The sequence below is a fragment of the Passer domesticus genome, chromosome 17, assembly GCF_036417665.1.
Source record: "Passer domesticus isolate bPasDom1 chromosome 17, bPasDom1.hap1, whole genome shotgun sequence".
Lineage (NCBI taxonomy): Eukaryota > Metazoa > Chordata > Aves > Passeriformes > Passeridae > Passer > Passer domesticus.
In genome coordinates this window covers 8,804,235-8,820,519 of record NC_087490.1, presented here as the reverse complement: position 1 = coordinate 8,820,519, position 16,285 = coordinate 8,804,235, and the positions used below count along the sequence as shown (strand labels likewise).

Below are 16,285 nucleotides of genomic sequence, written 5' to 3'. Positions count from 1 at the left end.
CTACCCTGAATTCAGGGCTCAGAAAGCCGCTGCAAACACATGTGGCAGTGTCAGCTCCATCCCCTGGTCCCCCTCCACAGGCAAAAGAAGGGGGGCAGGCAGGGAGGCCATCCAGCAGTGTCTCCTTATTTTTTCACCCCAGTGCTCATTGCAAGAACATCACAGACCCAGCTGCTTCTAATGCTTCCCCTGCTTCTCTTCTGAGAGTGCTTTTAGTTAAATACCCAAGATGCCCCATTCCTGGGCTGCTCCTAAGAGCTGAAAATTACTTACTTGACAAGACACCTGAGCCTAAGCTCCTAGGTCTGGCTGCAAAGTAATGCATGTGGCTCCTGTGAAGCAGAAAGACAGATGTGGCATGGTTGGCCACTGCAGTGTTCCTAAAGATTAGCATTCCCTGGAACAGAATCACATCCTACTTCCCCCTGTAATCAGAAGGACAATCTCCTCTCTTTGTAAGCCTGATAAACTAGCAAAACATCTCAGCAATTCTGAGGAGCTGCCTGTGTGATCCAAAACTAGCAAGTATTCATAGTCCTTCACCAGTGCAGCAGCTTGGACAGATATGCTTGTGGATTCTGAAAAGAAAACCAGGCCAGTTGCTGGTGCCAGCAGGCAGCTCCCAGTTCCGTGGGGATGCTGTAACAGTTCACAAGCTCCAGTGGTGGCTCACAACACTCCAGGCTGATCACATTTTCTTTTCCAGCTGAGAAAGGCCTAGGGTATCCTGTGCTTATAAACCACAATCAAGCACAGATCCAGTCAGAAACCCTGGGTTGCATCACACAGCCACACTGGAAAAATTCTGTCCTCAATTTTCTTTCCAAATGGTTGCCCTAAGTCCTAATCAGCACAGTCATGTGAAAGGCTGAGAACAAGTTGTTAGAGGCAGAAAATGAGTGGAGACTTGCAGCTTGTACAATCCTTTAACTCTGGAAAAGCAGCATATTCCCACCTAATTGGTACAACACTTGAGATCAACAGAAACATGTATTTCTGTAACAAGTGTGCAGGACAGAGCTCCAAGCTCTGCATCTCACATACAGCAGGGACAAAACAATTGCTTGGAGTCTCAAAATCAGCACCTGGCCAGGAGAAGATTCAGAACAGCTATTCCTCTGGACACTCATCAGTTACAACAGGGACCAGTCCTTGCTGGCTTTCCCCTTGAGCACTGGCTGCACCTAAACTTGCAGTTTAGGGAGAAGCCCATCACCCAGACATCTCCTGCTTGCTGACCCCTGCAGCAGTGCTGCATTCTCACCTGTTCAATAGGTTGTTCCTGCTGACCATCCTCAGGAAGCCAGTTGGATCAGTCATTGAGTTCAGCTTGTTATTCATCTCCTCAAACTGCTGGTCCATGATATCCCCAGCTTCACTCTCTGTCTCGCTGCTAGCACAGGCTCTGGGGGGGAATCAGTGAGATGAAGGGTCACTGATGCGAGAAGGAACAACAGCTTGATGACAAATGCTTGGCCAGTCTGAGCAAAAATGTTTTTCAAAAAGAAGCTCAACCTTTTGTCAGGCAATAAGACAATACCAGCCCCATTCCTCCTCTCCTGGGATTCCTCAAGATTTAGTGAGTGGCACACGCAGGTGGAAGGGCAGGACCCCTTCTGTGCACTGCAGGCAGGGATTTCTAAAGCTGCAGCACAACACTGAAAAGCTGAGTCTGCAGGAAACACCAACTCAACCCTTATCTGCCTAAGAACACGTGTGAGCACATCCTTTCCAAATCTCCACAGTTAACTTCAAGCTCCACATATTTCCTTCACATAGCAGAGGGAGCTGTGCTGCCACTCCTGTTATACAAAGAGGGAAAGCACAGAACAATTTACTCTATTAATGTCCCAAGTGCAGCAGCAATACAGAGAAACAGTCCAACAATTCTAAATTCCCAGTCTCCTGATATCAATATCTAAATTTTCTCAGTGCAGTTGGGGTGCTCTTGGTGGGCTGGTTTCGGCTCAGTAAGCATTTTGCATGTGAATCATTCTCTCTATTTTGTACACTTTTTTTGTTAATGTTGTTGCTGTTACTGTTTGTTTCCTTGCGTCATTGCTGTTTCCAGTAAATTGTTCTTATCTCAACCCACCATCTTCACCTTTTGTGTCTCCAATTCTCTTCTCCAGCCGACAGGAGGGAGAGAGGGGGAGGGAGGAAGGAAGCAGTACTGGGGTTTGGAGAGTCTCAGGGGGAGAACTAAACTGGAGAGTACCATTCCTAAACCACAACAATGGCACATCACAAACCTTGGATTTTTTACACTTAAGATAAACCTAGGAAGCTACCTGATGAAGCTTCCTTGCATCTCACTTCTGCTACCTTTTGGGTTCCTGACAGCTTGAAGCCTCTCCTCAAGGGCATGTTTCCCAAGAAAGAGCACAGGAATTAAATGAACACACAACCTGTACTTGTGCAGGCAACCAGAGCTGTATCTCTGCTGCTGCATGGAACATGGATCTCTTGTGAGTGAATTTCCTGGTCAATATGATTTAGAGCCTGGTAAGTCCTGACAAAAGCCAATCACTTCATGAACACTGAAATGGGGACAGCTGAACCACAGAAGGGATTGAAAAAAAACAACATAAGGGAAAAAATGAAGAAGAAAAGTTTGTCAACAGCTTCTCCCTGCACATTTTTCCTCCAGTTGAGGCATGCTCAGCTCTGAGTCCTGGCACAGTTTGGAGTAACACTCACAGCTCCTTAAAGAGGCAAAAATCTTGAGTTCATGAACCCAAGAGAGCAGGTCACATGCTCTCCCTAAAGAGAGCGGAGTCTGTTCTGACACAAATTCAAGCAGATTTTAAAATCCCTTACACTTCTTTTTTTTGCAAGAATGTTACTTTGAGGATTAATTAGACTAGCTGAAAAGAACCCTTTCTAGCAGAACCTGAAGGCTGCAGTGTGGAACTGAACATGCTGCGCATCCCTTCCCCTCCAGCAAGTGTGAAGACATGCTCTAGAGACTCAGCAGCACCTCTGACCCTGCTCACAGGGTGTGGACACATAAACTCTTCAACCTGAACCCCAGAGCACTCCAGCAAGCCAGGGACTGAGTAGTCAAGCTCCTTCACATGTGCTGTGCACATTCACACCCTGCTGCTGGGCAGAGCCTGGGGCTGGGACTGAGGCTGGCAGCTCCTGCTGGGGCTCTGGAGAGCAGTGGAATCAGCAGGGCTGAGGGGAAGCACTAACAGCACACTGGGAAAGAGGTTTCAAGTAGAAAGTGATGCTCACCCACGTGGAACAGCCAAGAATTGTTTGCTTGATCCCCTGCATGTGATTTTGACATGGGGAAAGAATGTCTGCCTATGATTGTACTACAATGGTCCAAGGATCTTGGAGACAAGCATTAAACCCAGAATCCTTAACCAAAAACAAACCCCTACCACTACCACAAAGTGAGGAAGAAGCTGACATCCCAGCAAATTAAAAACTCATCCCAGAACCTGAAGACTGAAGGACTGCCCTTACCAGGAGGAGACAGTTAATGAAACTAAAAACTGTATCTGCAAAACTGCTGCATGAGGCCCAACTGCAGATTTCAGTTATGGATCTTGTGTATCTGCATGTCTGCAGGGTAAGACTCAACAATCAACATGTGGTTCTAAATTATTCACTCAGCTATAGCCATAAGCCACATTGGGGGGGATGGTTAGAATTCCTATGGTATTTGCAGTTTTTCAAAGCAGTTGAAAGAGAATTAATTACACTGGAAACTGTAAGTAGGATGAAATCTGTCCATATGCAGTTAGACATAGCACCTGCCTCCTCATCCAGTCTACAAATTCACCACACAGCCTGTGGGTTTGGATCTTATTTGCATGTGCAGAGTTTTTGGCAGGAAAATAATCATGGTTACAAAAACAAAGCCTTTTTTTTTTTTTGTTGCTGCATTGAAAATTTGCCCCTTCTCTGACTCTCAGTTCTCAGACTTCTCAGCCAATTAGCTCATCTCAAAATGTTTTAAATTCAGGTGGGAGAGCAGGATGTTAGACCCCTGATCCCAACTCACCTGGTGTAGTAGGAATCCACCCCCAGAGCCTCCCTGACGCTGGAGATGTGCTGCTCCAGTGCTGAGTTTGTCAGTGTCTGCAGGGCCACGCTGTTGGCTTCATGGAAGTCCCCAGCATTTTCTGTCAGGCTGTCACCCAGATAATACTCATGGAATTTCAGAATTCCTGCAAGGCACCAGAATTGGGAGGTTATTTCTGCAGGGCTACAGCAGGGCTGCCAGCAGCTGTCTAAGAAGATGGCACAGCCCCAAGCATTTGGCATTTCCAGCAAAACTGGGGCAAAGTGTTCTATGCCAGGTCTCCACTGAACTTCTCCAGCATTTCCAGCCTTGTTTTTAAAATCTGGGTTTGTACTTTGCAGATAATGGCTCAAAGGCACAAAGGCAGAGAAGAGCTTTTACAAGATGCTCAGAATGCCTTTGCTATTGCAGCACTCATATAAATTATAAACCAGGTCTTCCATACAAGCCCCTACCAGAGTAATTCACATTTCAATTGATACACATGAAAAATACCTATTAATAGCCTCTGAGCAAATTAATTGAACTCACAAGGCTGAACAAGAGTTGTTACTACAGCAGAACCTCCTCACATCACACACAGTGATTTCACTCTATAAAAGGAAAGAAGATGGATTAAAGCACAGTGAATTATTAAAAGATAGTATTTCACAATGGGTAAACCAGATAAAGGCCACTTCCTGTTTTGCTGAGAATTCCACTGCTACTGCAGATAAAACCTTCCTGCTTTCAGACTGGTCTATTCTTCCTGAGATAATTAATTCTGCAGCCTGTGATCAACAGTAAAAGGCTGCTCTGGATGCCTTAGCAGCAGCATCAATTATTACACACAGTCAGAGAAGAGCAGAGGAACAAAGAATAAAGCAACTCCTCCTGCAGCAACAGCAGCAAACACAGCAACAGCCAAAAGGTTCTGAGGGCTCCACGCCAGTGGGACATGAGGACCCTGGGCTGCCACTGAAGCTGCTCCCTCTGTCAGTGAACAAGAACAGGTCACCATGGCTGGAGCAGAGCCACTACTGAAGGGCACCCAGCAAAGTCCTGAGCAAAACACCACAGCCTGTACCCTTCCCATCACCTGATAGTGCCTTCAAAGAGGCAGTCACAAACCATGGACTCAAACACTGCTTTTCTCCAAGACTCTGGGCACTCTGGGCAAAGAGAAGACTGATTAGGATGCCCAGTGGCAAATCTTACACTTGATCTATATAATTTTAATAAGCTCAGCCTAATAGTGATACTATAGAATTATTGGCATTTTATTGTGTGAACTACAGCCCTGAAGAGCCAATTAGAGACTAGATGCACAGCAGGACAGTCCCACCTTTACTCAGACACTGCAAAATGCTCCCAGAAAGTGTCTCTTCCAACCACTGTCACCCCATCTAAATCAGGCATGTGTGAGAGCTTCCTTCCCTTTCTGAAGCATTTTTCATGCAATCCAAATAGTGCTTTTTATCTCTCTAGCTTTGTCATGATGAAGGGCTGCAATTATTAAATTATATCCAGAAAGAACTTGTTAAAATTTACAGTCATCACTTTATTAGATAATGAATAACAGCTGTCTGCAAAAAGCAATCCTCTTCAAATTAATCCTCCTTGCTCCTCTGTGATAAGTGCTTCCACATTCATGTGAGGATCAGGCAGTTCAATGGCATATAAGGAAGTGGGGATGCCCTTCTGTTTTCTGCAATCCACTTCAGTGAATAAACGTCAAAAGCTTTTGGAAGAATAAAGCACAGAACTATAATTAAAGTAGGGATTCTTATGCACAGAAGATTCTCATAGAGCCAGCATACTTGGAATTTCATTACTCTTCTGTTCTGCCCTGTGGGAAATATATACAGATTGGAGGTTGAAAAATGAAAATATTAAACATATGAAACATTTCCATCTCCAGGTGAACATCAAAGTCCTGAATAAGCACTTCTGAGTCATTACTGCTTTGGCTATGCCATAGCTTTTAGTCTATTCAGCTACTAGATGGAAATTATTCTCTCCTACATTCACTCTGGTCCCAAATTCATTCCTATTCTCCCAGTTCCCAGGCTCTTGTGTCCAAAAAGGAGCTCACCTGCCCCAGGAGCCAGCAGCCAGCTGTACAGATAACCTGCAGCCAGTGAGTAGTAGAGAACAAGTCCCCTCTGGCCATTCACAGTCTCCAGGACCTGGTCAAGGGTCACGGGAGAGTAGGGATCTGAGTCCTGCTGCCCAGTCTGACGTTCCACGAGCAGGTCAGCAAAAGCTCTCGTTCGTCCTCTCTCTGCTACTGCCAGTGCCTCATCATGGTGACCTGAAAGGACAAAGCCAGCTCTCACACCTGACACAAGAGTGGTCTGCAGTGCCACGTTCATGGAACAGGGACAGTTGCTATCCCAATCCCAGCCTGGGGAGCAGTGCCACCTATTCCCAAAAGAGCAGTCTCTGCACTGGAACACAGTCTCACAGAATGTATTTGCTGCAGGCAATAACACAACGAGCCACAGAAAGGTAAAACAATGGAGGAAGCAAGGAAGAAGAACCAAAGGTACCCCAAGCTCAAAGAGAGACATTCATATTGCTGTCCTGGAACAGAAATGCTGTGCAGTGCTGGACAGCTGTGGAGCAAAGGACATACCAGGAACTGTCCCCCCACAAGTGCAGCTGAACTGGCATGAGCCTGGAGTTCAGCCTCAGCATCTGAAGGCACCTCTTACCCAGACTGACAAGCACTCGCTGCAGGGCCTGATAGGAGGATGTCTGCAGGTCGAAGAGTGACAGCTTGTAATCCGTGCTCAGCTGCACCTCGTGGCGGATGGTCTCAAACAGCGCGGAGGCGCGGTACAGCTGGGAGGGAAAACAGCCACAGTCACTTCCTCACGGACACTGCACAGCACTGCCCGGGAAAGCAGGGTGAGCCAGGGCCAGCATCCATGCCCTCAGGGTGGGCAGCACTGCCTCACACCCTCCCTGGGACACACAGGGCAGACCATGGTGTACCTGGTGCTGGGACTCCTCCAGGTTCCCACTCGCCCAGAGGGAGAGGCCGAGGCCGTGACGGATTTTTGCTTCATCTTCTCTGCGACCCAGCTGCTCTGCCAGCCTCAGGCCTGAAAAGGAGTTAGAGTGAGAGAGGGCCAGAGGGGAGAAGGGGCTGTGGCCTCAGCCCCAGGGGGTTCCTGTGCAGGCAGAGACAGCTGTGGAGGTGCCAGCACTGGGACAGAAAGCAGGGCAGCACCAGAGGTGGGGTGGTGAGCAGGGCAGGGACAGCACCAGGATGATCAGGGGCAGTAGCAGTGCTGGGCAGCTGCTGCCAGCCCTCACATCAGCACCAGCATGAGAGGTGACAGACACTTCCATGGACTGAGCCTCCCCAAGTGAGGTTAAGGCACCCTGAGACACACTCAGTAAGCCCCTATCAGAGAGTTCAACTTTTAAACCCTAAAAGCCACACAGACAAACAAAATCACACTGAGCTGTCAAACACTGCCAGAAAAGACACCTCTTGCCACATTCCTGGCTTGCTTCCCATCAGCTCTCCCTGGCCCTCTGGCAGGCTCTGCATGGTTTATGTGCTGAGCCAGAGCAGAGGGCAGCGGCCTGGCCTGAACAACCTGGAGCTCACTTCACTTCCAGCAGCACAATCTGTGCTGTCCCCGCTTCCACACACTCCAAACCTCTGCCTTGGTGGCCCCTGCTGACAACAGGGACATGTCCTCTGAGGCACCTTGGGTTCCCCCAGCCTGGGGAGCAGGGCCCTGGCTGTCACCACGCAGCTCAGCAGCAGCTAGCATTCCCAGGCTATGCAGGAATTCTGCAGCACACCAGGAGAAGGAGCTGTGTTTCATTTCTCCCCTTCCAACAGCATACTGGAATCCTGCCAAGGTCAGTTTCATGAAAACTAAACTAACTGATGTAATACATCCTTCAGCCTCCAGCTTCATACACTCCAGCTACATTGCTCATCTGCTGCATCAGAGCCCACAGTTTGATCAGCTGCTGCCTGCATGCTGCACCCCCTTGCAGCAGCACAGCTCCCAGGCCAGCACTGACCCGGCACTCAGCAGTGGCAGACAGCTCCTGGACACCTCATGCTGAACTTCCCTCACCTCTCTATCAAACACCACTTGTTTTCACTCAGACTTTAGGGGAACTCACCCACTTTGTCTCACTCCTAGGTGAACATGTAAGAAGAGCCAGGTGGCTACCAGCAAGGCATAAATCTCTCCTAACAGACCTCTCAGGATCAGAGAGATTCATCATATTCCTCTGTCATTTCCCCAGAGCTAGATCCTGGTATGCAATGCCATTTATAGAGAAGGTTTACACCTTCAGGCACAAATGAGCTTTACAAAGAGACTCTGCTAGGTACAGTGTCAATTCATGCTCTGAGGTACCCAAGATGCCCTGAGGAAGGCACAGATCATGCTTTGTCTAGAGCACACCTAGAAGGTTCCATCTGAGATGGCATGCAACACCTCCACAGACAGCCACTCACACAGATGCTCAGCAGTAGCTGTGGATGTCTGCAAGAGCTTCTGCATCAAAGGCCACTGTCAAACACATCCTGTTTGAGCCACATTTACAGCACCTCACCTCTCCCTGTCTTCAGGTCTCCCTTCCACCCTTCTGACCCTACACTCTGTTGCACAACTCAGCCTCTCACCTTCCTGCAGGTACATCACAGCCTGAGAGTAGTTCTGTAAAGCATGATGAGTCCTCCCCAGGCTGCTGTAAGACACGGTTTTGGCTACAAGGTCGTTCATCTGCGCCGCGATGCTGAGGTGCTGCTCCTGGTAAACCACCGCCCTCTCGTAGGTGCCCAGCGACTCGTAGGTGAGGCCCAGGTTGCCGTAGGCCCGGCCCTGCCCGGCGGGGTTGTTGGTCTCCTCGGCGATCTGCAGGTCCAGCTGGTGGTACTGCAGGGCTGTCTCGTACTCGCCCATCTGCTGGTAGACCCCTCCCAGGCCGCAGGCGGCGTCGCTCTCCAGGGCTCGGTCCTTCATCTCCCTTGCGATGTTCAGCTGCCGCTCCAGGCATGAGATGGCTTGCTCGTAGTTGCCCAGCTGGCTGTGCAGGCTTCCCAGCTCCCCGTAAGCCTGGGCTTTGTTAAATGCCTCCCCCAGCTCGTGTGCCACTACAAGCCTCTTCTCGAAGCACACCAGAGCCTGCTGTAAATTTCCCATAGCCCTACAAGGGAAGAAAACAGCAGTGTTTATTTTGCCGGTATTTCCTTGAGAGAAGGTGTTTTGCCATTTCCCCTGGAGGCCAGCTCAAACCTTCCAGTCAGAGGCTTTGCCCCAGCAGACATCCCCAGCACTTTTGAATCAACCTCCTCCTCCTCCAGGTGTCATCAGCTTGGTAATTTGAGCTGTCAGCAGAGTCCTCAGCATCCACAGGACTCTTAACTCACTCCTGTGTCACATCACTGTGTGTGTGTGCCCAGGGCCTCAAACACACCCCATCAGTACCACACTGCATGGACTGTACACTGACATCAGAACACACGTGCAGCTCCTTACCTGTGCCCACTGCCCAAGCCTCGGTAGGCCTTTGCCTGATCTTGCATACGGTTCAAGCTTTGAGCCACAGACAGGTACTGTTCATAATACTTTATAGCTTCCTCAAAATCTCCCAGAGCCTCATAACAATCTCCCAGGTTCCCATACGCTCGGCCCCGATCTAACACGGATTCATTCCCACTGAGCTGCTGCAGCATGGCCAGCTGCTGCTCAAAGTAGCCAATCGCTTCCTCCATGACATTCATGTTCATCTTGGTAATGCCCATGTTACCGTAGACCTGGGCTTCAATGCTGGGGTCCTTCAACTTCTGCCCCAGCTCCAGCTGTTCTTCATAGCACTTGAAGGCCATGGTGTACTTCCCAAGTGACATATACACTGCAGCAAGGTGACCGTGTGCTCTGCATTCACCCGACATATCCCCCAGCTCCTGGTACACCTCCAGCTCCTGCGTGTGGTAACCTAAAGCCTTGTCACACTTCTGTACCATCCTGTATGCAGAGCCCAGGGCTGCATAGGCATTGGCTTCCAGTCTCCTGTCTTTAACGTGATGGGCTAAGCTCAACTGCTGCTCATAAAATTTTATTGCACCATGTACATCTTTTTTACAGACAAAAATATCCCCCAAGTTCCCCAGAGCTCGGAATTTGGCCTGGGAATTGTTCAGAGACTGTGCCAGGGACAACAGGTACTTCTGACACTCCTCTGCTTTGCTGAAGTCCATCAAGGCTTTGAAGGCCAGGCCCAGGTTGCAATAGGCTTTGGCTTGGCTCAGCTTGTCGTGAAGATCCTTCGCTAAAGCAAGATCCTGCTCGTAGTACTTAACAGCTTCCTCGTAGTTCCCGAGGCAATAATGGGCATAGCCAAGGTTGTGGCAAACTTTCCCCTCGCCTTCCATGTCCTGCAGCTCTGGGGACAAGCGCAGGTACTGCTCGTAGTACGGGGCCGCCTGCACGAACTCTCCTCGCGTGCAGTGGAAGTTGCCCAAATTGCTGAGGGCCCGCGCTTCGCTCTGGATGTCCCGCAGCTCCCGCGCAATGTTGAGATGATTTTGGTAATGCTGCAGAGCACGGTCGTGAGCGCCCAGCGCCTGGTAAGCGACAGCCAAGTTGCCGTGTGTGGATGCCTGAGAAGCACGGTCGTTGACTTCCATGGAGATCTGCAGCTCCTGCCGGTGGTACTTGACGGCCTGGTCGTACATGCCCAGGGCGTTGTAGGCGTTGCCCATGTTGCCGTAGGCCCGGCCCTGGGCCGCGTAATCGCTCAGCTCCTGCGCTATGGACAGGTGTGTCTTGTGCAGCCGCAGCGCCGTGTCGTAGTCGCCTTTCATCTGGTGAATGATTCCTGGAAAACAACAGAAACCAGCTCAACAAACACGGTGCCCTGTACTAAACCTCTGCGGCACCCTGCACACCAGGACTGCCTGCAGCCCGGACCCTTCCCTGGCTCTTCGCAGCCCTTCTGAACAAACTGCCTCCTTGCTTCTAACAGGGAAAGCCCAGGGAAGGTTTAGGTTTCATGTTGTACAAAAGCACCCATTCACCACAACAACCAGACAGTCTGGCCCTATAAAATTGCTGTTTATTTCCAGAAGCAATACCTGGTAGCTCCAGAGCTCAGACTCAACACATTGAGTGAGACAGCATTGCAGATGCTTTTCAATTTCAGTGGAATCATCTTGAATTTGTTATGAGACATGGGAACAGGAGCTCTGATTCTGCTGATGATACCACCTACACTTCAATTAAACTCGGTGCTAATAATGCCTGTGGCTACTTTGCAAACACCTGTGAACAAGTCTAGAGGTTTGGGAGTCACTGAAGGAGGCCCTGCAAATGTTTTTTACATTAATTGCAAAAGCTTCAAGAGAAAATATCTGGCATCTTTGGGCAACATGATGAGCACATGAAAAGAGGTACAGAAGTTCTCTTGGAGCTGCAAAAAGGCAGCAGCGAGAGACTTTAAACTGTGTTCTATTAATAATGTGAAGTGTCTTCTCCTCATCCTAATGGGAACCCTTAAAAGCTGCAGAGTCTGCAAAGCCTGGTCTCCACATGGAGCCTGAGTGTTTGGAAATACCAGATGCTTTGCGAAGGTTGAGAACCTGAGACTTCTGGTTAAACTCCACATCTTGTGAAAGGCTGACAGCTTGTGCTTCATCCTCAGTCCATCACCTCCTGCTCACCTCATCCCAGAGTGCAGAGTATCTCCCTGCAGAACACTGTAGCAGCTGGGCTCTGTTACAGTCCCTGTCTGCCCTGCTTAACACTGGATCACACACTTAAGGGTGCTTTCCATCTGCATCAGGGAAATGCAACAGAAAATGTCTGTTGCTTCAGCAGGGAGGCCAACTCTAACATTCTGGCCTAGAAACACACATTTAGATACATTTTTTTGCCTGTCAGCATGGTTATTTTGATGAGGTTTTGTTTTGCATGTGGATTAGATGAAAGAGACAATTAAAACTTGACTTTTTGATTGGTACTGGATGCATTTTAAACAATAATAAATTGTCTCAACAAGAACTACATGTTCCCTTTCTCCAGTATAACTTAACTCTGACAGAGAAGACAAAAAATACAGCCAAATAACAGCTGAAACGTGAGACCCCGTGCTCAGACGCTAGGAGAACTATTCTAACACAAAGTGTGGAGTGGCTGAGTCAGCATACCAACTGAAAGTTATATTTAGGCTATAATCCAACAGTGAAAAACATTCTCTGCTGCACCAGTCCATCTCTCACATCTGTGTCTCCCCAGGACTGCAGCCACAGGGTCCCCAAGACAAGGTCCTACACTGAAGAGGAGATGGGGAATGTAGTTTGTGCTTTGCTGCTCATGCAAGGCCTCCTGTCCCAGCCCTCCTGCCTGATGGGTGCTGTCACATTAACACAAACCTTGTTCAGCCTCACTGCTCGCTCATGCTAAGCTGCCCACAAGCATTTTTGCATCACAAACCTATTCTGCCCCACGGATCTGCCTCAATTTGTGTAAAGGAGGAGATCTGCAACACTAATTAAAAAGCTGTGACTGTTTTGTTTTCTGCAGCTCCCCTTATCTTCTTCATTCAGCTCCTGAAGACTCAGCTACTAGGAGAAATTAAGTAATTCATCAAGCTCTTTTCAATTACCTGCTGTTGATAACATCAGAGTACAATTAGCATCTACAAATGAACCAAGTGCCAACTGCCAAGCAGAAACAGGAGCTGATTTACAGCGTGGGGCAGCCTGCAAGGGCTGGGTTTCAGGGGCTGCCAACAAACACTTATTTTGATATCTCAGCACCAGCCCTGCTTTGCAGCTCCCAGCCAACTGAGAACACATCCCAAATAACAGCTGGAACACTGGCAGCACAACTGCCACAGCCATGGCAGAGATGGAAATGCATCCTTGGTCGCTGCCACATCTGGTGCTGTGAGGCAGCAGGAGAAACAGGCTTCATTTGAATGGAACTCAGTCTCTCCCAGCCTGCCAGCAGCATGCCAGTGCTGCTCCTTAGGAGAATGCAGGACTCCTACACCCTAGTATTTCAATGAGTATATTTGGAAAAAAAACCTTAAGATTTGATCCATGTGTCTCTCAACTTACAAGGCAGCAATGTATTGACAGATCCTGCTGACAAGCTCCCAAAGAAATGGCCAAGTAACAAACCACATCGCTTCTTGCATTAGTGCAAGAATTACAGTTATTCCTAACTCCTGAAGAGCTCCTCAAATGCATTTTCTCTTTTCATTTCCCTTTTGCTGTGAGTTTGTGCTTTCTAGTGTTTTTCTAAGGAATTTAATAATTGAACACGGAATACGGTACAGCAGCACACAATCTGCCAAGGGCCTGTTTAATTTATTAAGGCAGCCTGGTGAAACTGGGTGACTAAGAAGATAGCACACAGCAGACCTTGGCCATCCTAGCAGCAGCTCTGATAGTCTCAGCATTCCATGACAAATTCTGCTCCGTGTCAGGGCCTTACCTAGATTGGAGGAGGCTCTGCCTTCAGCAGCTCGGTCCTGCAGGCTCTCAGCAATGTGCAACTGTTCTTCATGGTACTGCTTAGCCCTCTCCAGGTCTTGCATACATCTAGCTGCATGGCCCAGGCCAGCATAAGCTCTCATCTCAATGGCCTTCTCAGCCAGCTCCTGGGCCAACTCCAGCACATAGTTGTGGTAGGACATGGCTTTGTCGAAGTTCCTGCGGTAGTGGTAAGCACTGCCCAGGTTGCTGTAGGCTCGAGCTTCCTCCCGCTTGTTCCCCAGCTCCTTGGCAATCTTCAGGTGTTGCTCGTGGCACTGCACTGCGTTTTCAAAATCCCCCATTGCAATGTACACTGCCCCCATGTTGCCCAGCTCCCGTGCCTCAGAGAGCTCATCTTTGGACTGCTTGGCGAGGAGGACACACTGCTTGTGGCTGGCCAGGGCGTTGGGGTAGTCCCCAATGGCTGTGTACACGTGGCCCAGGCTGCTCAGTGCTGAGGATGCTGCCTGCAGGGGTAAGGGAGACAATGTAAGTACAAGCATTCCTGGCAACAAGTCAGATGGCCCCAGCTCTAGAAATCAAAACCATGAGAGGCCATTCTGGCGAAAGAATGTGACTACCAACCAGAAAACCTGCTCGCTGCAGCTCTAAACTGCTCAGGACAGTTTCTGTGGAGACAGCAGGAAGGGATGGGATTGACTTGGGAGGACATGGGTTGGACTACCTCTTCCTTTGATGTGTGCAATGTGTGTTTGTTCCTGGCAGAGGTGAAGGACAGCACTCCAAAGATGCAGAGACTACTGAGGAGACAGAGAGAGTGATCTTACTAACATCCTTCCATACCTCTGCTTCACCAAGCACACCATGCTCCAAAAAGCACAGCTCTTACTATGCAGCATCCTGAGCCCCACACAACCTTGGGAATGCAGAAAAGACAACAGCATTTCAGTAGCTGGAGCCTCTGCCCCTCAGGCACCTCTCACCTAAATATAGTGCTGTGACAACCCAAGTTCCTATCACCAAGAAACAGCTGTATTTAATAAGAGAACTTATCTGAGAATCAGATTCTTTTGCCCCCTGCATCTCCCAGGATGCAGACCTGCCTTCCACCTGGCAGAGCCAGAGCTCCCAGCCAGTCAGCAGGGCAAGGAGCCAAGGGCAGGGATTGCTCCTCACACCCCTGCTGCCTCAGCAAGGCTGCTCACTCCAGCGTGCTGGCCCCGACTCCTCTGCAGCTCCTGCATGTGCATTTCCTTTGCTACCCAGCTGCTGCTGTGACCCAGTTCCAAACCTCCCAAAAGGAGCTGTCAGGGTGAGGGCAGCAGCCAGCCAAGGGCTGCCACTGATGGCCCTTGGGCAGTGCTGGCATGGCCCCAGCCCCTCCGCAGTGCAGGCCAGAGCAGCTGCTGCTGGTGTGGCCACAGGCAGAGCTGGGACTGGGTCCTGCTCCATGCTGGTCAGACTGGCTGCAGAACTGGGGTGGTCTGGCCCTGGACAGGCTCTTCAGCAGCACAGTGACATAAATTCTTGGCTGACAATGTGAGGGAGAGCTCTTAGAGGGTTTGACGGGGCCTGTTTGGAGGCTGCTACAAAACCAACACAAAAATTATTGCTCCGAATTGGACTCCATTTTTACACAAATCTTCATGAAGCTTAATATATACAGAGTATTGAGTCATTTGCAACCTAAGAAGGGAAGAAAAGGGAAAAAAACAGATACATGCAGCCATCTTCCACAGGCCCAGACCAAAGTGGGGCCCATTACAGGCCTCAAGATGCATCAGAGCTCCCTTCATCCTGATAGGAAGCAACGTGCCCACTGCTGTGGAACAAGGCAGCAGCACCCCCTGGGCCAAGTCAAGCCCAGTACAATGCTGTGAGAACTGACCCAGCCTGGAAGTTCAGGAATTCTGGAAGACTGGCCACCACCAGCAACAGAACTTTTGTTATTGCTGGGAAGAGAACAGAAATGTCTTTCTGGAAAACAAGGAGTCAGTGAAATCTGGTGTCTCCTGGGGCTGCTAAAATAAAAAAAGTGGACATCCATGCGTGCAGATTGCTGAAGAGATGAGCTCTGGCCAAGAGCCATCAGGCAGAGACTCAGATGATGTTAATGGGCTATGGCTGGGGAAAAGAGGCATAAATGGAAAGCAGCAGATCTCAGATTGTGTGTGCACAAGAGAAACTTGACAGAAGCAGGGACTGCGTATCCCGCACATGGGAAGAAATCTTTAGGATGTCTCCTAGAATGGGAAGCAGATGATAGGAATTGAAATTTGTGAGGCTGGAAATGTTTATTCTTAGGGCTCCTAATCCCTTAGCCCAAGACCATGCCCAAGCTCACATTAAAGACCTAGAATGAAGGGTACAAGCTTGGCAACCATTCTCAGAGCATGCAAAAACACTTGGCTGACATGCCTGAGTGCCCAGGGCTGGATTATCTAAACCAGGATGTGGCAGGAGGACTAGTGAAGCAGAAAAGAAAAATAAGTTGAAGGAGACAAAAAGAGAAATAGAAAATAAAGGGTGAAGAACTGATGAAAAATAACACAACTTGATCACAAAGCTGGGGCTGTTTTGTTTTTTGTGGCTCACCCAGACAGACACACAAGGCAGGAAGGCCACCTCCACCCTCTGATGTGTCCTTCATTCCAATGGTCCTCATGTTTCATTCTGCACTAGCTTCCACAGTTACCTGACCTGAGAACAGCCCTTCTCAATCCTCTGGGAGTCAGCATGAGGACAGCCTGTGGCACTCCTGGCTCCTCCAGGCTGGGGCT

The 16,285-nt window shown here is 49.2% G+C and overlaps 1 protein-coding gene across 3 annotated transcripts in view; it reads right to left on the bottom strand.

The window, feature by feature from the left end:
* Positions 1-16,285, bottom strand: part of TTC28 (tetratricopeptide repeat domain 28) — a 107,691-nt gene that overhangs the window by 18,734 nt on the left and 72,672 nt on the right. For all 3 annotated transcript variants that reach the window (XM_064393016.1, XM_064393017.1, XM_064393018.1), the window contains 8 exons: positions 13,504-14,011; positions 9,541-10,882; positions 8,685-9,208; positions 7,019-7,128; positions 6,736-6,865; positions 6,114-6,332; positions 4,019-4,184; positions 1,265-1,405 (listed from right to left, as the gene is read on the bottom strand). In XM_064393016.1, coding sequence (XP_064249086.1) covers positions 1,265-1,405; positions 4,019-4,184; positions 6,114-6,332; positions 6,736-6,865; positions 7,019-7,128; positions 8,685-9,208; positions 9,541-10,882; positions 13,504-14,011 — 3,140 coding nt within the window. The remainder of the gene's footprint in view (positions 1-1,264; positions 1,406-4,018; positions 4,185-6,113; positions 6,333-6,735; positions 6,866-7,018; positions 7,129-8,684; positions 9,209-9,540; positions 10,883-13,503; positions 14,012-16,285) is intronic.